This window comes from Amblyomma americanum, chromosome 3 (assembly GCF_052857255.1).
Source record: "Amblyomma americanum isolate KBUSLIRL-KWMA chromosome 3, ASM5285725v1, whole genome shotgun sequence".
Taxonomy (NCBI): Eukaryota; Metazoa; Arthropoda; class Arachnida; order Ixodida; family Ixodidae; genus Amblyomma; species Amblyomma americanum.
In genome coordinates this window covers 202580059-202605622 of record NC_135499.1, presented here as the reverse complement: position 1 = coordinate 202605622, position 25564 = coordinate 202580059, and the positions used below count along the sequence as shown (strand labels likewise).

General features: G+C 49.5%; 1 protein-coding gene across 1 annotated transcript in view; it reads right to left on the bottom strand.

The window, feature by feature from the left end:
- The window catches only part of LOC144124347 (phospholipid-transporting ATPase ABCA3-like), a 38355-nt gene extending 14945 nt beyond the window's left edge, over positions 1–23410 (bottom strand). Inside the window, exons 1-17 of the mRNA XM_077656979.1 lie at positions 23044–23410; positions 21887–22029; positions 20771–20906; positions 20347–20615; positions 18009–18246; positions 17165–17338; positions 13743–13921; positions 13317–13448; positions 12993–13110; positions 12478–12632; positions 8423–8578; positions 7453–7663; positions 6362–6611; positions 5710–5786; positions 4577–4941; positions 3256–3546; positions 832–1108 (exon numbers count right to left, since the gene is read on the bottom strand). Coding sequence (XP_077513105.1) covers positions 832–1108; positions 3256–3546; positions 4577–4941; positions 5710–5786; positions 6362–6611; positions 7453–7663; positions 8423–8578; positions 12478–12632; positions 12993–13110; positions 13317–13448; positions 13743–13921; positions 17165–17338; positions 18009–18246; positions 20347–20615; positions 20771–20906; positions 21887–22029; positions 23044–23368 — 3496 coding nt within the window. The 5' untranslated portion in view covers positions 23369–23410. The remainder of the gene's footprint in view (positions 1–831; positions 1109–3255; positions 3547–4576; positions 4942–5709; positions 5787–6361; positions 6612–7452; positions 7664–8422; positions 8579–12477; positions 12633–12992; positions 13111–13316; positions 13449–13742; positions 13922–17164; positions 17339–18008; positions 18247–20346; positions 20616–20770; positions 20907–21886; positions 22030–23043) is intronic.
- Positions 23411–25564: the final 2154 nt, after the last annotated feature.

Here is a 25564-nt window from a genome sequence, read left to right as displayed (position 1 = left end):
CGTTTCTCCTCCATAAAAACTCAGCCGCCGCGGTCGGGTTCGAACCCGGGAACTCCGGATCAGTAGTCGAGCGCCCTAACCACTGAGCCACCGCGGCGGGTAGGTTCTACAAGCCAGAATTCGCTAAGGCTGACGCGGAGTCTGTAAGAAGGGATCAACAGAGAATATAACGGGGATAGGGCGTTTCCTCGGGTTGCAGAGGCGGACTGCTGGCTCATTTTAGTAGAACACATTTGAACACATTAAAAGCGTGCATTGCCTATTGAACGCAGGTGATTTCGCGAATGTGGATATTTTATAGCGCTAGCATTGGAAGCCTCATCGGGAAGGAAATGTGTCGTCGAAAGCTAAATTCGCTGACTGGCTCGACGGGAGCGGTGTAATAAGACCGGTGCATTGACACACTCTGGAAGGTTCAGACTTCACCAGACCGGAAGTGGCGTCACATGCAGTAAAGGCATCAGCAGCTGCTAATACCATCGCACTGTCAACACAATGAAATTAGGTGCCCTGTTAATTTTTTTGTGGTCCTTACAGGTATATCTCGTTGTCGACTTACCATCTCAAGCTCATGATATACATTGCAGGAGCTTTGCGCTGCTGTTTCATTTCAAGTATTAAACTACAAAAACAAGAAGAAAAAAAAACAATTCACAAGGGGTGGGATGTATAATATATGTAGCGCTGAGGAAGCTATCAATCATGCTTAAGGCAAGCTTAATTGCCCTCAGTACTTCCTGCATGGCAACCATCATTCGCACGCACGCGCTTGCCAGCCGGACATGTACATGCTAACCGCAGCGCGAAGTGCAGGCAGCGATAAGCACGCACCCTGCTCCTCGGCCGCGGTGAAACCCTGGGTGTTGAAGAGGCGGAAGGTGAACATGACCAGCAGGCAGGAGGCGCAGTAAAGCAGCGAAGACCAGATGGCGTAGGCGAGCCAGTAGGCTGTCATGTTGAGGCCCGAGATGCGCTGCAGGTGGCGCGAGTTGCTCACGTGGTCCAGCACCAGGAACACCGAGAAGCTGGCGATCAGGAACGAAGTGCCAAAGATGGTCTGCTGGCCGATCTGGAAGCTCTCGCGATGCATCGTGATCAGCTTGTTGGACTGCGAGAGGGGCATCGCGAGCTCAGTGTGCTGCTGCTGCTGCTGCTGCACGGAGTAGTGTGCACGAAGGCCGGAGGTCGCAGGGCGCTCACGTCACGAGTCTGCGGCTCGACGCTACAAGACTTGGCAAGCGGGCTGCGGCCATTTCCGATTCGTGTCGAAGTTGTTTCAACGAGCTGCTGACAGCCTCACTCTGAGTGAATGAGTGAATTCTGTTTGCTTGGGGAGAAGTGATATAGACTAGAGAGTGAATAGAGATAGTAGGTTTAGAGGTATCGATCGCTAGAGGGAACAAGCTCAAGACTGTTGACAGGCCCAGGCGGTGGCTTGCGATAGATTGTCAAGTGTTTAAGGGTCCAGGATATGCCTTAGGCTTTCACGGGGTCGCCTTGAGGCCTAAGAATTAGCGTATGATGCGATCAGTGGCTGGGAAGTCTCCGCCTGCGGTCAGGGCCTCCTGGACATCAGAGACCCCGCTTCTGAACTGCCCCCTCTGCCCCACTTCTGCTACAGAGGCGACTTTACCTCACTTTATGCTAATTTGTCCTGGACTTCGCGTGCTCACGCAAGCGACACCTCGACATTCATGGTAACCACCACAGCCGGCCACCGGACACTCAGCTCTGGACCCATGGACCCCAGTACCGGGTCTTGGCATTCACAGCCGACACGGCCTACACATGTACCTATTACCCTCTTATACCGAAGGGCATATTTACGCAATAAAAAAAAAAACTCTCCACTGGACGCTGATTGATATGCCTGGTTTTCAGCGTCGCCTCATAGATATTTGTCTGCACGTCAAGTGTTTCCATACATTTCGCAGAGAAATTGGTTTATGTAGCAGCTTCTGTTGCAACTTCTGTTTGAGTCAATTTCTTTGCAGTTGTTGGTCTATCAACCGCAAGCTGCAGAAGCACGTATTCGCTATGCTGCGAAGGTAAAGACATTTGCAGGTTTGCGAATGGGCAGGTTTGGATGACGCCACAAGGTCATGTGACCTCTCTCAACCAATCAACGAAATTCATGTCCCTGGAAATCGGTGGGATTTTGAAGCGATGGCAACTCTAATGTTATTGCATTAAAATATTCGTTAACTGGAAATTTTGATACGAACAAGCACTGTCAGAAAGCATTAACTCTATATTCCTTATATGCCCTCTGCGATAACACTTAATTACCGGTGCGTAACTAAATGGCAACGTACTTTATAGAGCACGAAAAGTCCTTCACGTGCACAGCGATGATGCAACGAAGTGTTATTCGTTTCCAGTTAATTTCCGTTTTGAAGTCAAGTGACAAAGTGTTTTGCAGAAAGCTCCGAATTTTTAGTGCAAGTCTAGATTGTCCCTTGCTTTCGGTGCTACTGTTCATAACGGCGAATTTCATGTTGTGTTGTTCGTAAAGGGACCTGGATGTGCCTTAAGGCGCGCTCACACTAGCGGGAAGCTTCCCGCGCCGGCACAGCGTCAACGTCGACGCTGCCTCGCAGCTCCTCGGAATGACGCTCACACTACGCGCGTTTTCTCGCTGCGGTTGTCTTGGAATGTGGAGAGAGGAGGCGCTGAGGGAGGACCCGAACGAGCAGAAAGAGAAGGGGATAGTCACGTGACACTAGAGAAGACTGGAAAGCGCACCCTGCTAGCTCCCCTCCCGTCGCCCTGGCAAAGCAGCCGCCGGCCGGCCGGCCGGACGCGCGCAGCCTCCGCCTCCGCCGACGGGGTCACTGAACTGGGACCGACGTCACGGTTCACGGTCGGCGCCCATTGGCTGTTGTGGTCACCGGCACGGGAAAAATAGGTACCGAACCCATCGCTCCGCGGGACGGGAGAGCAGGCTGTCCGCGGGAGAAAAACCGGCTTGGGCGGGAAGCGGCACGCGGGAAACGCCCGGCGTTGCGTTTTCCCGCTAATGTGAGCGCGCCTTTACACGTGGCCGCATTGAGGCCTGAGAATTAGCGTATGACGCGAACAGTGGCTCGGGAGCCTGCACTGGCCACAGAATGATGTGTGGCTTTCTGTGGCACCTCAATATGTTTGTCTACGCGTCGAATGTTTTCATACTTTTCTCCCGCGGTCCTCGGGGTTTTTCTACAGGCATGTCTTGTGCGACCAGCGCTACGCATTCGCCGAGTGCGACGGTCGCACCTTCTCCTCGACCACCCTGGGGAACGGGTGGTTGACCACAGTGAGCTTGAGCGACTTGTTGCGGAAAGCCTCATGCAGCAGCGCCCGCTGGAAGGCGGCCAGGGCCAGTGCCGGGGTGTGGTACACCTGGTTGTTGAAGAGCAACCGCGCCAAGCGGCCGCGGCCGCCATCCTGGCGGTCCTCGAAGCTGGCCGCGATCAGAGTGCTCGTGAGAAAGCCGTTGCCTTCCAGCACGGACGCGTTCACCAGGTAGCTCTCCACGCTGCCGGCGTCCAGCGGGATCGAGGTCACCTGCCCGTCCGAGACCATCAACATGTAACGCCACCGCCGGTGTGGCATCAGTAGGCAGCCCACAGTCCCTCTCGAGAGCGCGAGCGCCAGCGGTGGCCTCCTGGCTGCTTAGCTCGAGTCCCCGCTATCTACTCTCCACTGGAATCTATATATGCTCTCGTAAAATAACAGAGATGAGGGATATAGGCAGAAGGGCGGAAACTTTTAACGTCTACTTTTCTAAATCATGATGGCGATTTCCTTCTCACCGCGGCTAAACCATGCTCTATAGTTTTCCAGCACCATCTACTTGACCACACTTTGGCTAATTTCAAACCCCAAAAGCATCTCTGTTCATAGGCTCAGGACTGCCTTTCTCTCGATAAGAACAGTACACTCTAGCGTTTTTCTCTCGTGAATGTAGCTATAGAAATGTAGTCTATGACGTAAATTTTTGCCATTAAGATTTCGCCCTCGCCTGCGCCTGTAGCACCCTATAGCTTTGCCTTGAAAAGCAAAACGCTTGCGGCGGCTGCGTTTTTATGGAGGCAAAACGCTAAGGCTCCCGTGTGCTGTGCGATGTCAGTGCACGTTAAAGATCCCCAGGTGGTCGAAATTATTCCGGAGCCCTCCTGTTAAGTGGAAGCCCCAGGAAAGTTTAACTCCTCCACTACGGCACCTCTTTTTTCCTTTCTTCTTTCACTATCTCCTTTATCCCTTCCCTTACGGCGCGGCTCAGGTGCCCAACGATATATGAGACAGATACTGCGCTATTTCCTTTCCCCAAAAACCAATTAATATTATTATTATTTAGAACTGCCGATTTTGTTTTTTACATTTTAGCTGACTGGAATAGAAGGAACCTCCATAAAATTAACGTAACATTTGAATGGAATAAACAGGCATACCTTAACACGACAAAATCGGAGGCAGCGAAGGAACGCATCGTTAAACAACGTTTTCAGATCCACCTCACGAATCTTCCTGAGCTCAGTTAGTTCCCGAAGTCTCCTAGAGGGTAGCTCTGCGGCCACTGTCTCCCATCATATACCTTGCTAGCGAACTGCTTGGCGAAGCACTTTGCGAGCGACGCGGAGGCGCCTCCGTGGAAGGCGTACGGCACGTCGCTGCCATACACCAGGTTGATGTCGAGCTCGCGGGGCCCCGGCTTGTGCACCTTGGGCAGACTGTCGATCCAGGTGAGTGTGAAGGCGACCACGAACACCGGCACCAGCAACTGCGACAGCGTGAAGGCCCAGTTGCGCACGCTGTGCAGTGCCTGAATCACCAGCATCGCCCACGTTTGCTGCAGCAGGAGCCGCGTGCCGCGGTTGCGCCGCGGACGGCGGCCGCTGCCTTCCGCCGGGGTGCCATGGCGCAGAGGGTCGGCGAAGCTCAGCATGCCCAACAGAGAGGCTGCGGAGAGGGAAAAGGTGACGTCACGACTTCCGAGCCAAAGGCCGCGGTGGTCGCTTGTGGGTGCAGGTGAAGTTCAGAATGAAAGCCGCGTGCTCTGCGTTGTCAGTGCACGTCAAAGAAAACCACGTGGTCGACATTAATCTTGAGCCCCCCACTACGGCGTCTTCCACAAGCATCTTTACCCCTTAACTATGCTACTAATAATAGGCAATTAACAGGATGCGCTCGATGCCATATAAGCGCATCGGGTTTTGTCAAAGCGTCAATGCCAGCTGTTATTGGCGGTGGCCTCCCTCGAGGGTATACAGCTTCGGCAGAGCCGTAACGCCCTTTAAACAATCGTGCAGCTTGAACCTGTCCGTTTATGCAAAGCAGCCGTCACGACAGCGCCGGCAAAACCTTTGCACATTTTATGCACCTACCACCAGAGCAAGCGAGTAAGTGAAAAGAAATAGATTCAGATAAAGATCTAAACCTAGACAAGCGACTTATAACTGACACATTTTGTTAAGGCAATTTTTCAAAGGATTGCAAAAATAGTATCCTGCCATATCCATATCCTGTGCATGGTCACATGGTGCGGGATACAATGGCAATGCGCGGCTACTGCGGCTTTGACTACGTCCACGGCGCGTCTTAACTATGGCGTTTTCGTATCGCAGAGCGACCGACTCTTGCTCGCGTGACGCGTGGTAAAGCATCAGCACGCGCAGCCCTCTACAGGCATCGAACGCGACTGCTACTACTGCATCGAACGGTGCTTACCGGCCTCAGTGTCCTGGAGCTGATCAGAGTCCGGCAGTCGCAGTTTGGACATCGCTGTGGCCGCATAATCGCCAACTCTGCGAGAAGTGAAGTGTTTACCGTTGACCACGGTTTGGATCCGAGAGTAAACTGCAGCACACACGCACGCACTGTGTACGTGGATGGGTGTGTGTCGCTACCGTCGCGCACTACCGTAGAACGTAGCATTCCTTTTGTGGCCCTAGTGCCTTGACGCTTGTGCACCTGCTGGCAGGCAGTGATCCATGCATAATTAACGATCATCCTCAGAATCGTTCGGAGGAGACAAGCAGGCCACGATTTGTTTCCTTTTTGTAAGACGCTAGCTCGGCAGATCCTGGCGGAAGCGGCTACAGTGTGCAGACTGTTGCGACACAACTATTCGGAGCACAATTGGTTGCTACCCACGTACGCATGGCGTCTAATTACTGTTTTCTACATCCCTCGCTCCGCCTTTCCTCGTCCCCTGTCCCCACCAAAAGAGGTGGCTGAGGTACATTCAGGGTGAGGCAGTTGCCACACACCTTCGTAATTACTTCGCCCTTCCCCTTTCTGACAGACCACGACACGATATCCCCCTCACATATGTCTGGCCCTTCCACAAAGCCGAGGCACGCTATCGTTGCATGCGTACCGGAGAAACACTTCCTCGAGCGTGGTAACAGAGACGCCGAAGCTGGCGATGCCCAGCTTCTCCTTGTTCTCTTCCAGGTGGCTGAAGAGGTGCTTGAAGGCCGGCTGGTCTGCCCGCCCGATGCGCAGGGCCATCTCGGCGCCCACGTTGCTCTCCAGCTCGGCCGACGGCGCAAACGCCATCACCACGTCCAGGACGGCGCGCGTGTCGCACTTGGGCAGCTTCACGATCACCATGTGGTAACCGGCGCCTGCGGAACGGTCACTGGGCGTCACTGTCACCATTGTAGACCACTGCGCTTGTGTTGACACAGTACAGTGAAATGAAGCTTGCACTGTAATAAAATTCACGAAAAACCTGGCGTTTTAACTTGGTTTGGTTTTACGGCGCTTAACGACCCAAAGCGATTCAGGCTATGAGGGACGCCGTAGTGGAGGGCTGCGGAATCATTTCGACCAGTTAGGGTTGTTTAACATGCACTGACATCGCACAGTAGACGGGCCTCTAGCATTTTGCCTCCATCGAAATGCGACCACCACGGCCGGGATCGAACCCGTGTCTTCCGTGTCAGCAGATGAGCGCCATAAGCGCTGAGCCACTGGGGAGCTACAGTTATCCAAACCACTGCACCAATACGCAGAGGTTGAGGTTGCTGGGTACCCGTAATGCGATACGGCAGCTATCAATTTGTGTCTGAGAGGCAAAATTGTCCACGTGCACAGTTTCTTAGCTGACATCCTAGCGCTATAAGAACGCTGCCCGCCGTTCTTGCGTCATCTCGAAGCCATGGTTCGAGTAAGCGCTGTTTGCTCTTTCTCCATACTTCAGGCCTCTAAGCGAGAGCAGACGCGATCAAAACCACACCTGAAAATGTTCATCAGCGCTTATACTGACGAGGTCACATAAGTGACCAGCCTGATCGATCAAATATTTTGACTCTGGTCAAAAGCAGCTGCGCTGGAGCAAACGATCGAAAAAAAAAACGTTCTAAGCACCTGCAGCATAAACTGAAATCGCAAATAAGAAATGCGAGGTTTGGCAGTCGGAAAGAGAGGGCTTCTAGCTAGGCTGTGAAGTGCAGAGACTCGGACCGAGGTTCTTCTTGAGGAAGAAAGACGAGCCGCAGCATTGGACGACGCCGTTGGCCATGATGGCGATGCGATCGCCAATGGCGTCCGCCTCTTCCATCGAGTGCGTGGTGAGCAGCACGGTGCGCTGAGACTTCTCCGACAGCAGCAGGTCCCACATGTCGCGTCTGGCAGCCGGGTCCATGCCTGACGTCGGCTCGTCCAGGATAACAACCTGCGGGCATGCATATATTCGCCAGGTTACCGTTGCACAAGAACACGTTCCGTTTTCTATTATAGGCTGAACAGACATCGTAGATATAGTATTTACACTGGTTTTTGTGGGCAAACAACAATCTTCAGTCTTTCTGCGCATCGGACGCCTGCCCCAGTTTATATTCGAAGTCAAATAATTATGCGTGATATTAATGAAGTGAGAAAATTTTTCGGGAATCTTTGAAACTCGTCAGCATGTAGATGACACCTGCATCTGATAATAGCCGCACGTGATTCAAGCAATTAAAACTGTTTCTGCCATGAGTGCTGCCCCAGCTCAGGTGCTTCAGTATCGATGGCAGATGCCGGGGCTAGCAAAAATCTTTTCCTTCATTTTTACTATTATTTTTAATAAAACCACTACCACCACCACCACCATGAGTGCTCGTCACTCGGGCATCCAATAATGCAGAAAATGCCGCTTCCGCTACGGTTTTAGTTCCTCTTCGCGATTGCTGTCATGTCTTCTCCAGTTAAATAAACATGCGTTCTGAAACAGAGGGCAAAAAGCCGTTCGGCTTAACAAATAAGCGCCACGTACTCGTCACAGAAGAACTTTTTCAAAACGAGACAACAAAAATTCATTCCCCTATGCCATTGTCCTTTCTTCAATGCACTTTCCGACGAACTTAAAATTTAACTGTAAGTTTGAGCTTCGTGTAGTAAATAGTATTATTGAGTTTGGAAGTTAGTGAGCTAGTCGAACGACCAAAGGTACCTTGGAATGTCCTATAAGCGCCACGGCTATGGACAGCTTCCGCTTCATGCCTCCGGACAGGTGCTTGGCGAATGTGTCCGTCTTGGGGACCATGTTCAGCAGGACAAGCAGGTTAAACGCCTGCTCATGGGCGTCGCTGTGCGGAACCTTCTTCAGCTGCACAATAGCACAAAAAGGTCAGTTAGGACTTAGTAAAGGTAGGAGGACAGGTGAGGCGTATACAGTACGTATATGAGGCGTATACAGGCGTATATGTAGACGGACAAATACTGTGCTATCGCGGACTAGTGGATAGACGAGAACTAGGTGCGGGATTCCTCATTATTCCTCATTATTCCCCATTTATCAGGATATAGCTGGCAACGTAGAGGAGTTCTTTAGTATTAACGAGAAGGTAGCAGCTATTGTAATTAGGCTCAATAGGAGGTACAAGCTGAAAGTGGTGCAGGCCTACGCGCCTACATCCAGCCATGATGACCAGACCGTTGAAAGCTTCTATAAAGACGTGGAATCGACAATGAATAAAGTAAAATCACAGTACACTGTACTGATGGGTGATTTCAATGCGAAGGTGGGCAAGAAGCAGGCTGACGACCACGCGGTAGGCGACTACAGGACAGGTTCTAGAAATAGCAGGTGAGAGTTATTAGTCGAATTCGCGGATAGAAATAATTTACGGATCATGAATACCTTCTTCTGCAAACGAGAGAACAGGAAGTGGACCTGGAAGAGCCCCAATGGTGAAACTAAAAATGAAATCGACTTCATACTATGCGCTCAACCTGGCATCGTTCAGGATGTGGCCGTCCTTGGAAAGGTGCGCTGTAGCGACCCCAGAATGGTAAGGTCTCGAATTAGCTTAGACTTGAAGAGGGAACGGAAGAAGCTAGTGAAGAGGAAGACCATTAACGAGTTAGCCGTAAGAGGGAAAGCACAGGAGTTTAGGATAGCGCTGCAAAACCGATATTCGGCTTTAACTGAGGAAGATGATCTTGATGTTCATTCAATGCACGATAATCTGACAGTCATCATTACGGAGTGCGCAGTAGAAGTAGGTAGTAGGACAGTTCGACAGGATGCCGGAAAGCTATCTCAGGGGACGAAAGATCTGATCAAGAAACGCCAAAGCATGAGGGCGTCTAACCCCACCGACAGAATAGAACTGAAAGAGGTATCGAAGGTAATAAATGAGCGCAAGGTAGCCGACATAAGGAAGTTTAATATGGAGAGAATCGAGCATGCCCTCAAGAACGGAGGTAGCCTAAAAGCGGTGAAGAGGAAACTAGGCATAGGTAAAAACCAGATGTATGCGTTAAGAGTCAAGGAGGGCAATGTCATTAGCAATATGGATAAGATAGTTAACGTAGCCGAAGACTTCTACACAAACCTGTACAGTAGCCGATGTAATCCGAGCATTAATGAGGGAGACAGTAGCGCACAGAAATGGGTCATCCCGCCAGTAACGAAAGAGGTAGTAAAGAAAGCCTTAGGAGCAATGGAAAGGGAAAAAGCAGCTGGGGAGGATCAGGTAACAGCAGATCTGTTGAAAGATGGAGGGGAGATCGTGGTAGAAAAACTAACCGCCTTGTATACGCAATGCCTTATGACCTCGATCGTACCAGAAGCTTAGAAAAATGCAAACACTATCTTAATTCATAAGAAGGAAGACGCCAGGGACTTGAAAAATTACAGACCGATCAGCTTACTCTCCGTTGCCTACAAGGCATTTACTAAGGTAATCGCTAATAGAGTCAGGGCAACCTTAGACTTTAATCAACCAAATGATCAGGCAGGCTTTCGTTAAGGATATTCCACAATAGATCATATTCACACTATCAATCAGGTGATAGAGAAATGCGCAGAATATAACCAACAACTATATATGGTCTTCATTGATTACGAGAAAGCATTCGACTCAGTGGAAACCTCAACAGTCATACAGGCATTGCGTAATCAGGGTGTAGAATAAACTTATGTCAAAATACTGGGAGATATATATAGCAACTGCGCAGCTACTATAGTTCTCCATTAAGTCAGCAATAAAATTCCAATAAAAAATGGCGTCAGGCAATAAAGACACGATCTCGCCAATGCTATTCACCGCCTGTTTACTGGAGGTATTCTGAGGCCTGAATTGGGAACAGTTGGGAATAAGAGTAAATGGAGAATACCTAAATAATCTGCGATTCGCTGATGACATTGCCTCGCTGAGTCACTCAGGAGGTGAACTGCAAATCATGATCAATGAGTTATAGAAGGCAGAGCAGAACGCAGAAAACCAAGGTAATGTTCAACAGTCTAGCAAGGGAACAGTATTTCACAATTGGAAGCGAGGTGCTGGAAGTGGTAAAAGAATACGTCTACTTAGGGCAGGTAGTGACAGCTGATCTGGATCATGAGAGGGAAATAACTAGAAGGATAAGAATGGGGTGGAGCGCGTATGGCAGGTTCTCGCAGATCATGAATAGCAGGTTACCAATATCCCTCAGGAGAAAAGTGTACAACAGCTGTATCTTACCGGTGCTCACCTACGGGGCAGAAATGTGGAGGCTAACAAAAAGAGTTCAGCTTAAGTTAAGGACAACGCAGCGAGCCATGGGAAGAAAAATGATAGGTGTAACGTTAAGAGACCGGAAGCGGGCAGAGTGGGTGAGGGAACAAACGCGGGATAATGACATCCTAGTCGAAATTAAGAGGAAGAAATGGGCTTGGGCAGAAATGTAATGCGAAGGCAAGATAACCTTTGGTCCTTAAGGGTAACGGAGTGGATTCCAAGAGAAAGTAAGCGTAGCAGGGGGCGGCAGAAGGTTAGGTGGGCGGAAGAGATTAAGAAGTTTGCAGGCAAAGGGTGGACGCAGCTGGCAAAGGACAGGGTTAATTGGAGAGACATGGGAGAGGTCTTTGCCCTGCAGTGGGTGTAGTAAAGCTGCTGCTGCTGATGATGATGATGGGCGTCGCTGTGCGGAACCTTCTTCAGGTGCACAATAGCACAACAGGTCGTTTAGGTGCATAGCTCGAGCAGAAAGATGAAAGGCCGCTTTTCACAACACTCAAACCTGCGATCAGTGCCTTGCAAGGTCAAAAGGCAGCGCGAAGGCTGGATAAGAGAGCCCGAAAAATGTGGCCATAAATTCGGCGGGGTAAAGGGGCGAGGAAAGGGACGCATGCTGGCTGGGAGTGCACATGATGGTGCATTCGTTTGCATAATAATTAGGTGCGAGCGGAGTCTAGAAGTGTGTTCATAGCCTGTCGTCTAAGATGCGTATCTTCTCTCAAGGAGGATGGAGTTCTTATTTCACTGAATTCTCGAAATTTATCTCTCTGACATCTAAATTCACACTTATTTTTTCAAGATATTTTATGTAATGGAGGATTCGATTGCACATTGCCTAGAAAAGATTGCAACGTCACTACTTCCGGGCAGGTCTATGCCTGTAAATCATTTTCTTAGGCCGTGTGTTATCTTTCGCGTTTTTTATGCTACGCATTTTAACCAACTTGCCCAACTTTCAGCTCTTAAAAAAATACTCTAATTTGTGCGAGCAAATTCTTTTGCGAGTACACAGTATAAATAAGAATTGCTCTTGCGGAAGCACTTCATGGCAAAGAAAAGCACAATAAAGACTATGCAGTTACGTAGATATGAACGTCCTCTTTTATGATTTTATGCCTCTTTTAAGCTATTTAGAAACAATTTCGGGCCTACTGGCCCCAAAACAAGTTTATAATAAGAATCAGGCATGGTCAGAAATGTGATTGAAGGCGAAGCGGCTGGCAGCTCTATGTTGTGGGAACGGTCGGAGTGATAGTAACATGAAAAGCAGAATATGGATCGCCTACGCAAATCCATGCTTCGATAGACTTCCTGCGTTGTCAGCACCACGACGAAGACCAACGCAAAATCACAAGGAAAGGTTCTTAAGTGTTTCAGGGAAGTAATCTCTCTCTCCATGAGCTGAACGTATCCCGCGCTTAGCCTAAGTCCCAACCATACAGACCTCCTTTCCCATAATTTCGCCCACTAAAAACAAGCAGCGTAAGGAGCGCTCAGATACCCTGGAGAAAAAGTAGAGGTGCTCGAAGACGGTCATCTCCCGGAAGTGGATGTCGGTCTGCGGACAGACGCCGAGACTCTCGTGCGCAGCCCGGGCGTTCACGTTCACGTCCTGACCTTCGATGAACACTGAGCCGCTGGAAGGGGCCAGTTGCCCTGAACGCACGGAGGAAGGAGGCCAAGCACAACGCTCAAGTTCACTTGCCTTGAAGCGAAATTTGTCGGCTAGCCACTCCACACAGCAGCTCAACGCGTTGCGTCTTGCTTCGCGCATATTCTTCCGGCCAAGACGCTATTAATCTAGGACATTTGGAAAGTGTTGATAATTTGAAACAGCAAGATAACAGTTTCGAACATTAAGTTTGTAAGTGGCGTGAACTGGAAGCTTGCGTGACGGCGCGTCTAGTTTACATACTAGAGTGAGAGAAAATAAAATGTTGCTTAATTTCTTTCAAGTGGCACGTTCAAGGGACGGTTATAGCACATAAGACTTATCTCAGCAGCACATTGACGCACCGGTTATCATTCGCATGGTCGTAGTCTTGCCGGCGCCGTTGTGACCAAGAAGCACGGTAATGTATCCTTTGGCAGCCTCCAGATTCATGTTTTTCACCACCGTCGTCTTGCCATACACCTGGATACAGGGGGACAAACGACGGCAAGGCAAAATGACTACGTATTCAAGTGAAGAGGACCATGCATCACTGCATTTCTGACTTTACATGGCACGCATGTCAGATACAGGTTACTTGTATAATGCTGCGTTGAAAACAATCTAAATACGTGTGTGGACAGATACTATGGCTGCTTGCTAGGCACAAGGAAATTTTTCGCACTCACCTTGGTGAGGTTAACAAGTCGGATTCCCGCCGGACCCTTGGGAGAGAAATCTTCGAAGTACACTTCTGTTCCTTTCTTTTGGGCGTCCGCGTGCTTCTGGGTCTCAGTGGGAGACTGGACTTGGTCTCCTGGCTGTCAACAACGTTGCGTAATGGTTTGCATCAACCGGTACACATTCAGCAAAACAACGCGCATTGGTTGCGCCCACGCGGCTTCTCCAGGGCACAAAAAGTCTTCAGCAACACACTCCACATTGACATGCATATCTACTAGGTAACTCATCTTCCCAGTTTGCACGCGCTCGTCAACCACTGGTGGCCTGTTTGCGATATAGGCGACCAGTGGTTGATGAGCGCGTGCCAACTGAGAAAATGAGTCAAAAGCACACATCTTGGCAATGCTTGGTGACGGGAAGTGTTCCCGTACCTTGATCAGAGACCTCCTCCAGCTGATCCTCGGCTGACTAGCGGCGAGCACCTCGACGTACCACAGGACAACGGTGTACATGATGCTGTCAAAGAAGAGTAGCAGTATGACCGACAACATCGACAGGCCCTGGCCGGGGCTGGGGTTCACGCCGATGTTGTGCCACTGGACACCGTCGCCTGGTGGGAGGAGAGCGCGAAAAGGTAGTTTTAGTGGCATTGGAGACAAGCGTGACTCTAGAAAAACACATCGTGCAAGTGTAAAGCTTTCAGGCCAGGCGGTTCAAGATCTAACGAGTCAGCAGCTGCACAGAAAGGTTTTGCTGAACTGAAGGCTATCGTTGTTAAAATCAACCACAAGCTGACCTCACTCCTGCCACTTAACGATAAAATAAAGCCAGTGCAGCTGCTTTCCGACCAGTTTACGACGATCACGTCATGATTAAACATCAAGAAAAATGACAAAGAGCATAAGAGGTCGAGGTATCACCTCGAGACAGAGAACGAGCGCCTGAACAATGAAATTCATCGCCTGCCTGAGACAAGTGCAGATGACTTCTTTGGGAAGGTAAATGAGGTGGCAGTAAAAGCGGTAGCGAAGGATCTCGAACAGTCTGATCTAAGGGCTCTGCACATGTTGCGTACAAAAGTAGTAAAAGTGCAAAGTGTGGCGGCTTGTTCTGCACGCCAAGACGTACGAGACTCTTGGCGAGAAAAAAAAAGATCTTGCGTATAAAATGCGAAGTCTCTTACATTTGGTAAAACATGATTAAACATGCAAGAAGGGCTCTTTTGGCCGCAGTAGGTTCTGTGCTAAGGATTCAGGGCACGACTTCATATGGCAAGTGAATAAGGAGGTCTTGATCCGAAGAAGCAGTGGTGAATAAGCTATAGTAATCAAACATGAAGGAGACCTATCTTCTTTGGGCGCCTGAATTTCTGTTGAGCAAGTAAACGAATTTCAATTTCAGTGATGCCTTACATGTACATAAGCCCCGATCAGTTCACCTCCGTCATATGTTACAAAAAAGCCAGCGGTATATATTAAACGTCAACGCCCGTTCGATTCAGTCAGAAGTTAATGATGTTGAAAATTTCTCGGATACCATGAAGTTCTCTTAAAGTGGTATTGCTTACCGGTACACGATACACATGATTCAGACGCCATGGTTTTGCCGTGTTTTTAGCAGTTTTCTATCCGGCGATACGTGAAAACAGGGGGAAGCGTTTCCATGCTGGTAGACGAATGTTTTGACTGTTGTGTAATTTTACAGTTAATTGAACTAAATGAGCCCTTTGAAATGCTTTGTGTCCAGTATGAATCCGACATATTTGCTGCGCTATTACGACCCCCCCCCCCCCCCCCCCCCCCCGTTCAAGAAATGTTGCCACCTTTCTGCACTGGAGAAAGCTTCCGAAAGGTTCCGAAAGCTTCCGACAGATGTTGCTCTTCTCGAGCAACCTCTTGCGACCAACCATTAATCTAACTGCCACCGTCCACGGTGGTCAGTTTGCTCACAATCCGGTGAGCAGGTTGTGATTACGTCACAAATTCACCCCCCCCCCCCCCCCCCGGTCACGAAATGTTGCCATCTTTATGCACTGGAGAAAGCTTCCGAAAGCTTCCGAAAGAGGTTGCTCGAGGAGAGCAACCTCTTTCCATGCTGGATTACCGGAGCGGCCAGATGCTCCGGCTGCGGCGCTTCAAACGGTCGCCGAAGCCGACACCGGCGCCGGACAGCTTTTTCCAGCATGGGGGTAATAACGCTCTCGCTTTAAAATACAGTCATTTATAACACGCACTTACCCGAAACATGACATGTGCCTTCCTCATATACCAATTACGGCCTCGCAACTATCAAGTACACATTACAGCAGTTAAATAAATCAGAGCACAAAGGCCTCTTGTATGATGGATTTTCATTTGATTCAACATACTGTCCGTTTTGTGTCTTCGCTATGCCAGTTTGCACTAAAACCCTGTTTTATTTATTTTATAGGCTGCTCATTTGCTCCTGTTGTGTACGCTATTCTATGTAAAGTTTGAACCGACATTCCAAGCGCATGCAGTCTTTGTTTATGTATGTAACAGTATTTTCAACTTTTTGTTTATGTATGTAACAGTATTTTGCTACAGTATGCGTGTTTGCGACATTTGTAATTTTTCGTTGTTTGTTACTAGAACTTTTTATTTGTTTATTTTTGTGTTATATGTAATATGCAAAGTATAAATGTCGACCGCTGACGACTGCCAACTTTTGAATCTCGGGCCTCGCCAAGGTGCTACTCAGCTTTTTGTCCTAGCCACCCTCTGTGAAGTAAGCAAACTTCATCATCCCCGCAAAGTGCAGAACACTGAATGCCACGCAAGCGGTGAACAAAATCCATCACAGCGCCTGCACATTCCATCAAACCCGCCTTCATGTTCACTCGTTGTGCCCGATTGCATCAGCTGGACTGAACCGAAACGAGGTACCGCGATGAAGCAGACCAGCAGGATGACGGAAAACGTGTTTGATAATTTCCTTAGCCGCCACAATTAACGCAATACCATCAGACGGTTAGATAACATCTTGGTGTGGACTAGTCGGTTACTGGTCCTGAAATGTGAAGCTGCAGAGTCCTCGTTTTTCGCGCTGCTTAATGTTCAATCTACAGTTACATGAGACGGCGCTGTGATTAAGGCACCTATGGTGCCTCAATGCCCAGCTGAGCCCTGGCACTCAGGCACCTTAAAAAGGCCACTGATTGCCCGGCATCCATATTCTGGCACCCTATGCAGTCATGCTCAGTAAGGCGCGAAACAACAAGCAAGGCGTCGTTTGGGCTGACTTCAAACATGGTGGTGTCACAAAGCTTCATTTGTGCCTCTAAAGGGACAGGTGTTCCCGCAGTGTCCCTGCACGTTCAGTACTCCGCATCGCGGCGTATTCAAAAGATATAAAGCACATATGGCTCTGCAGTCGTCGCCAACGCGCTGCAGGTTACCTTGAAAGGGACAACAGAAATGCATTGCAAGATTACGCAATGCACAAAAAATACATAACTGCAGCAGACGAACACAAAGTAGAATAAAAATACGGTCTGCAACTTTTGCGCCCAGTTTGTGTGTGTTTTTTTGCGTCCTGTGTTCGTACCCACGGGTAGCACACTAATGAAGTTAAATATGAACCAACCAGGTCCATTTCCAGCTTTACTAACGCAACTTTTTGTTGGCAGCCATTAAGTATGCCCCAGCATCGCTGGGGGGCTGGTGAGCCTTCACTGAGTGATCCTCTGGTGGACCTCTATGATGAGTCGAAATTGACACTGCGGACGGAAGGGGTACAGAACGAAACGTCATAAGAGGAGGCTGGCTCGCAAAAGCTGGCCGTGCTCCCTGCATCCATGTGACCATGACCGCGTTGAACACGCTTCGCTCACCGCTGGCTTCGAGGATGGTGGCCATGGTGATGCCGACGGGAAGGGCGGTGTTGCACAGCAAGCAGGCGGCCACCAGGGTGGGCATCGTGTGGTCGTTGTTCAGCGAGAAGAAGAAGAGGAACGGCGAGAAGGTCGTGATGTACGCCACAGCCAGCGCAGCCACCGAAGAGTTGGCTGCGTCGCAGCAGCCGCCACGTAAAAGAGGCGAACGGGCAGAGGATCATGTAGCTCTGTAACTAGAGCTTCTTTCGCATAGCGCAACGCTAATTCATCTGGCAAATATAAAGTGTTAGTAATGAAAAACGCTGCATCGTGAGTGAGTTGTTGGACAATTTGAGAGAGCTGTGAAGCGGCGACCTTTGCGCTTAACTATAGAGTCCGTGACCGGATAGTCTCACGAACAAGAAGTGGCAGTCTTATTAGGAGAGGATCACACCACTTTTGTATGTGCAGTGGAGCCAACCGGCAGTAAGATTATCAAAAGTCATCACTGCATTTTCCCTTTCCGTCATTGTCGTTGCGCGCTAAACGCCTTCGTGAACATCCAATGAGTTTTCGCTATGTATTCCTGGCGGCAAATGTTTACGGGGCACAGGAGTTGAGAAAACAGGAATTTTGAGCAGGCCGCTGCATGTAACCTGAAATCGAAACGTGCAGCTGTATTATGGGAAGGGAATTCTGCACAGAGCCTGTTATTTCCAGTCTATGCGCACAGGGAACACGAATGTACTTTTTCGCCGACTCGTAAGCCTCGCAAACTGTTGACGCCGGGAGTACATGCTTTCGCCTATTGAACACTAACTTATTAAGCTAACTTAATAAAGGTTCTTAAGCTCCAGTGTACCGTTGTTGAAGAAGGATCCTACGAAGAAGGAGAACGAGGTGGTGCTGGCTGAGTACGTGACGAGCATGAGAAATATGACCAACGGGTTGCAGTGGTGCAGCACGGGCCCGTTGCTCGAGAGTGGCATCTTGATGACCAGCACCAGCAGAGCGGAGCTGGCAGTCATCACGGCCAGCGTTGTCAGGAACCAAGCCGCGTAGTTCAGCCACGGATTGACGCCCATCATCTCCAGCAGGTCCTGGTGGCACAGCGCGCATTCACTCATGCGTGCGGTTTGAATGAAGGAGCTGTCTTGCTATAGGAAACATTGGGGGTTTCCTATGTGCGAGGCGCTCTCTAGAACCAGTTTGAGGGCCCCTGTGAACCAAACGTGGTATGCTAAGCTGCTCGTGACTACAGCGTGTGGTTGGTCAAGTTCTTGAGATATATATACAACGGACACGACCGTATTGCGTGCGTATTCTCACGTCCTGTGTCCACGCTTATTGCTAAACTTGAGCATTGCAAGTGGCAATTTTATTAACTGAGTGAACAAAGTATGCAGTGGACAACAGGCAGACAACACGGCCGCTTATAGCCAGCAGCGCATTTTGTGGTTACCAAGAGTCTAGTAGTTTCACAAGTCAGTTCTTTTCAGTGCTAATGCTCTGGCAGCTGAAGTTTATTTTGGAAGAAAAATCATTCCTTTTAATAAAAGCCAGCGCTTTTATTCACAAATGTGACGTGGAAAATAGCACACGTACAGTCTTTGTCAAGAATACACAGGCCAAGCGGTCTGCTTCCAATCCGCGTAGCGGGGATCTTTAGCGCATGCGAGAGTCCTAAGCTTGGGAAGGTTGAGGACTTAAGTTCCACCGGCATTCGTGAAATTAAGGTCCCTGAGTATGCAAAAGGAGCCGCGCTTCAGGGCTCAGGAGCAGACCCCTTGGGCTGTATGTACACATTTGACAAATACTGCCCGTTTCGCCCAGAAAGTATCATGCAGTTGATCTTCAAAGTGGATGTAACCTCGACCTGTGCTGTTTTTTTCTCGTAACCTCACCTGCCCTGCGAATTTACCGGGCAGTTTAGCTTGCTTGCTTGGTTGGGAGGCAAGGGCTGCGTATGAAGGTGAAATCTAGGTAGAAAGTAGGCGCTTGATCACACGTCATTTCAGATTGCTGCACCTGTTTGCCCCTAGTCACGTTTTTAAAATTATAATCGATTGACAAAGTTACAGGCATGCGAATGTTCATGCCCCACTTTTCACACAGAAGGCGGGGAAAAATTGATAAACGTCATTATAATGAAAATATAGGGGGACATTTCCGTAAGAGTTCATGAGGTCGGGCTTTTAGCGCGTAGTACAGGGGGACCGTTCAGTGCAGCTACTTCTTTGTCGAGGGCGTGCTCCAGCAGAAACATCTCACACAAAATTCGGCTGTCTGCAAATAGAACTGTTCAGTTTAAGAATTAGACCTACTTGACGTATTTCAACTGCCTTCCGTACCAGGTTGCGCAAGTTTAATGATTCCTTACATCCGGCGCGTGAAATCGCGCTTTGTGAATGGCTGCAGTTTCCAATTTTCGCCTGTTCGAACCACCCTTGGATTGCATGCGTAACTCATGCGAAACTCAGACTTTCAACGAAACCGGCGAAAGCAAAGCCATTGCTTGCGCTGCGGAGAATTCCATAGTCCCTTAACACGCCTTGTATTTTGCTAACATTGGCGCTCATACACTAAGTGGCCGGCAGCCATCAGCAACTTCAAGACCACTGCAGCAAAGAGCTTCGTATGCTCACCGCAGCATGGCATACGCCACAGCAAGATCAGCGCAAAGATTGGAAGGAGTAGCTTCAAAGTACAGTAAACCATGAACACTTTTAATGAAGTGGCAAAATGCATTGTACAATTGTATTGCGTTGCTTACGAAATAAAATGATGGTATTTTCTCAACATTACGAACACGAAAAAAAAAATGTTATAGCTCCAATCACCCGAAGCTCACTTCGCGTTCGGATACTGGAAAAGGCCGCAGCCTGCAGCCAAACAAAAAAATACGTTTGTTCTTATTACAAAAATTAAGGTTAAGAATGCGCTCAAGTTTCTCGAGCAGAATAGTCAATTGTAAAGGCTTGTTTGCACGGAAGGCAACACGATCTTCGCCGTCGAAGAGCTACGGGCATAGGTCCAGGCAGCGAAGGGACAGTTCAGCCAGAATCCCAAGCAGCACAGGTCATCGGCCCAGTATTGCAACAGGATGGTCCCATCCTGGCCCTTTGTAGGGCCAGGTTTGCCAATACAGTTCCAATGTTGGGCCAATTACTTGTGCTGCTAGGGATGGCAGCCGGACGAACCTTCATGCCGGACTCCTTCTCGTAGCCGACCTGGCGTACTGCGGACAGCGAAGGAAAGATGTAGCTGAGCAGCACGATGATGGGCAGGAAGTACTGGATGACGAAGTAGAAGGAGTCCACCGTGTGGGGCGGTAGCGGGAACCGCTGAAGCTCCAGCTGGGTGGGCGGTGGACGCTCGTGTGGGTAGTGCATTTCCTGCGCCATCAGGAACTCGATGGTCCGCTGAAACAGCTGCCGCTGCAGGTACAAGAATCCCTCGGCCACGTAGCCTGCGCGACGGCGTATAACTTGAACGAACGTAACTAAGGGCGTAAAGAAAGACTCAGTGTACCCCGGACAACAATTCATTGATGGAACATGGAGGTGGTCCTGTTTGTGCGTTTTCCATTGCATGAACCACGGCGCTGAACAGATGTGTGGTTACCTGGACTGCCGTCAAATTTGGTCTCCGGGTGCCGTGGAGAGAACAAGGGCAGCATGGGAAAGTTGCTGTCCGTGTTCCACGACTGGAAAGGCTCTGCCTGCGACAGCTTCATTCGAGGAGCCGCCTTGAGCCGGATCTGCAGTTAGCGAAGTGTGCCCCGTTATTGAATTAGCAGCGCACGTGCAATCTTTGTACAAAATATGAGACGACTTTCATAGATGGTCCGTGCAATTTCTGGACCTTTCTGACCGCCGCCAGTTAAGCCGTTGCCGCTGTGAAGGTTGCGCAAAAATAGTTTGCTATGCAGCCTTCGGGACGTGAACAGCACCAATGAGTTCCTAGGGCAAGGCCGTGAAACTTCGAGCTTGTGGCAAAGTGAACAAAAACTATGCTTCTCTATGACATGCGATGGTCTCAGGTGAGACCATCGCATGTCATACTTGCTCGTTCATAATGTTGTGCAGTGCCTCCTTGCCGAATTTCTGAATAAATGCCTGCAACATGCTTTTAATGGTGCAATAAAGCTCCTGAGAGTTTTTTTCACTCATGTCCGCGAGCACATTACTCTCGACCGACCGAGCATTAGCGCTGAACATCATTAATAAGAGGGACTAACGTCGAAAAAATTTCGCCGGTTGCCGTTGAGAAGTCATTGTGGCTACGCTACGGTCCGGGTATACCACTCCTCGATAGCTGCAGTCGTCGAAAAGTGCTTGCAAAAAGCACCCAAACGCATGCTTTCACTCTGAGATTGGCCCGAGTATAGACGACCCGCTAGGATCTCTGCCTATACAGCAGTGCATTTATCATAGGCTTAATGCGCTCGCTAATTATGCACAGAACACTAACGTATGGACCCTCCGCTTGCGTGTCCAGTGATAAAATTGTCAGGATTGACAAAGCGAATCGGTTTGTGGAAGATTGTGAATGTGAATAGCCGGCAGCAGGTTCATTTTTGAGGAGTGCTGTAACTATCCATTAAGTGGACTCGCGCTTGTCTGCATCAGTTGAGAAGAATGTGCTTCATGAGCTAAGGTGGCGATCAAACTCCATGGCTTTCGTTGTGGACTATAAAAGACACCGTCTTTAAAGAGCAGGAACGACAGTTATATTTACCTTGAAGTGGATGTCAAGCGGCAAGCTGTTTGACGAATTCGGGTGCAGGCCGACGAATACGACACCGCCGAGGATTGAGTCGCGGTGTGCCATAGCGGACAAGTAATGCTCCTCCATGTCCTCTTCGGTTTTGAAGCCTTGAACTGCGCAGGAGATTATACATCACTTTTCTCGCTCATGTCAGACACTTCAGACTTCAGCGCAAGGCGAACGCTAAAACATTTATTCTGGCTTATCAGGAATAAATAGCCGGCCGGCTTTCAGGAGAAAGTTAGTTCGTCTTACTCTGGTGGTTATCATGGGTAACCGATTTTCTACTTAGAAAGAGGAAATTTTGATGCAAACTGCCGCAAAACCCTTATTGACTGGGAACTCCTTCTCATAAACTTTAATCGTAATGTGTAAAATTGAACATACCTAGTACCAAAATTCTGGGGCGGATTTTGCGCTACAATTCATTGCGTTAAATTTTGTTGAATTTATTTATGCAGCCGATTCTCAGGTCCACGGACCTCGTTCTTGTGGTACTTTACAGATGTAATCACTTTATTCTCGTTTCCGGACGAGTGAACGACTGTTAGGCAACAAAACTGGTTGCGGAAGGCCAACCAATTCCGGATGCTGCGCCTGCGGTACGGACTTGGATCCGGTACGCATGGGTATTAGCTCCTAAGGCTTCTTCTGGAGCACGATTGCGGGCCATGCCGGAGTGAGCGGTTAGAGGGCTCTTAAACTAAGGGGCCCCCGGGACTGGCTGACTGTTTTTTCGATTCAGTAAACTTTTCCTCTTCCCTCTCCTCCTTCACACCGTCCTCCATGACTGAAGAAAGCCAGCGGCGAAGAGCAGCCAAGACCTATTCAGAAGCTCAAGATTTCTAGGCCATTTTCTATGGATGTTGACAGCCTCCGGATGTTGACAGAACCGAAAGGTTATAGACACCTTCCATGGCTGAAGACAGCCTGTGACAAATATCGGTTAAGACCAACCACCTTAAGATTTTCGAGACTTTCCTCCTTGGTGAAGACAGTATGTGACCGCAGTTCGAAAGCTCAACTTTCTTGCGACTTTCCTCCGCGACTGGAGACGACGCGTGACAGATAACGGCCAAAATATCTTTAGAAGCGCAAGGTTCAGGAGGTCGGCGGCTTCGTCGTACCCATGAGCGGAGGCACGGAGGACTCGGCGAGTGCCCCGAGCACGGCCGCGGTGGCGTTGGTGATCGGCGCGAAGAGAAGCACCCAGCGGGGCGCGCTGGCGGGCGGCACGTGGAAGCGCGTCGGCAGGCTCTGCACGTTGAACGGCTCGTAGTGCGTCACGTTGCGCACGCTGGTGAAGTTCATGTTGTGGCGCGCGAACACCAGCGTCAGGGACACCATGGCAGGCGCCAGCAGCTCCAGCACGAAGGCGAGCCAGTGGCGCTTCACCACGATCACGTAGCACTTCCACAGGAGCAGCCACAGGTGCGTCCACCACAGACCCATGGCGCAGTGACGTACCTGGGCGCTTCTGTGGCTGGTTTTCAGCGGCTGCTGAAAATGAAACGGAGGGATGAAATTATAACAGCCTAATAATGATGTTCAAACTACTGGCTGAAACAGTAAAATCAATAAAAAGTGTTCCGCTGAACTGAGGCTAGTAAACAAAGAATCCACATAAAAAATCGTCACTTTATTCTTAAAGCCTGGGCGTTGTGTCTGAGCGGACTAAATTAGGGGCTGGGTAAGTTGAAATATGAATAGACGGTGAACTTGATGTTACGCAGAGGTGCTCGTACAAAGATCTTATAACAACACGCAGAAAAAAGATGCCGATAGGAATTAAGGGGACAAGAACGCCTCTGCCGTATCTAAGAGGCCGCGAGCTCGCTTATTCATTAATTAGTGCGCTAGACACTGATGATCGTAAGAACGGCATCGCAGCAGCTGGTTGAGCTTGATGAAGGTGCCATAAGATACAGTAGGTTGCAGCAATAGCTGTCCGGGCAGGACGTGCGCTTTTAACACCGTCAACTTTTCGGAACGATTACTGCGAACCTCATCGAGAAAACACATGTCTTGCAAACGCGAAAACTGAACATTTAAACCATTGAATTCAGTGAGGAGTTGCGAACTACTGCAGCCGACGCTGCGCGGACAGGTCGCCGTTGAATCAGTGAATCCTTTGAGAAGGTAAAAGCGTGTTAGCCAAAGCGAGCTCCATAACCAGGAATGGGCCTTCTACTCTAGAGCTAAGAATAAAAAAAAGCGGATACGCTCGAGGGAAGAATCTGGCGAAGGAGTCGCCAAATAGATGCTCGAAGGAAGCGTGATCCAGCTATCACGGTTGCTTCGAGCATCTGTTCGACGCGCCGTTCTGCGTGGAGTGCAGAAATGGACCATAAAACCGGACGTCGCTTCAGGCGGGTCCGAGCTCGGCGTCGTTCCCGAGTTTGTACTGCAGTACAAGCTGAAAATTTCGCTCTACGAGTGCACTCTGTCCGATGCAGCGTAAAGAGCTAGGCCTATCCTCGAGTCGAACTGAAAGGAGCCCGCCATCCAGGACCGCACCTCAAAACGAACCAGCCCACTTACGGTCTCACTTGAACGATATGGCGTCGAAGCGAGTCGCTGCTGCTAACGTGAAATTGCACCGGGTCTTACCTGTGCAGGCTGGGGATCTTGGCCTTTGATGGCTCCTGCTGTTGAGCGGAACGTCTTCGCGCGAGAACAGAACGCCGCGAGGGAACAGAACGCGCTTCACGAGGCAGCCGCCTTCTTCTTCCTTCACCATACTGTAAGTTCGCATGGGCCGAGAGTCGCTTATTTCGATTTACTTCACCGGAAGCTGCACAGCGAATAGAACTCGTAATAATAATAATAATAATTGGTTTTGTGGGGAAAAGAAATGGCGCAGTATCTGTCTCATATATCGTTGGACACCTGAACCGCGCCGTAAGGGAAGGGTAAAGGAGGGAGTGAAAGAAGAAAGGAAGAAAGAGGTGCCGTAGTGGAGGGCTCCGGAATAATTTCGACCATCTGGGGATCTTTAACGTGCACTGACATCGCACAGCACACGGGCGCCTTAGCGTTTTTCCTCCATAAAAACGCAGCCGCCGCGGTCGGGTTCGAACCCGGGAACTCTGGATCAGTAGTCGAGCGCCCTAACCACTGAGCCATCGAACTCGTAACAGAATGGCACTTCCTACGACGTTTCGTCGTTATCAGCTATGGGCATACGAAAAGTGCTGTTTAGTATCATTTTATTATCGAAACGCCGAAGCTTGCCTCTTTAGACGAACGTCTCCGAATTAATTCTAAATTTATTAAGCTTAATTTTAGTGATCGTTAAAACGTATGGAATGCCATCGGCAGTGAATGTGTCTTCGAAAATAACGAATGTACGGTACACCGCTCATCACTGTCAATTCGCTTTGCCGTTTCGCGCGCGACATGGGGGTGGTGATAACTTTATTTGTACGAACATTTTAGATGGCGGAGCGTGAATGGTGTTCTCCGTCTAAGATTAACCTGGAAGCTGCTGCTGCTCTGGCCCTTATGACCAGGCTCCTCTGGTCGTCAAGGCCTGAGGTGAACAGAACCTCCTCCCGCTGTTCATACGCCGGGTTTTGTATTTTCGGTACTGTTCCTTTTTTTACATGTCCAAACCGAGTTATATAAGCTATCTCACAGTTTCGGCAT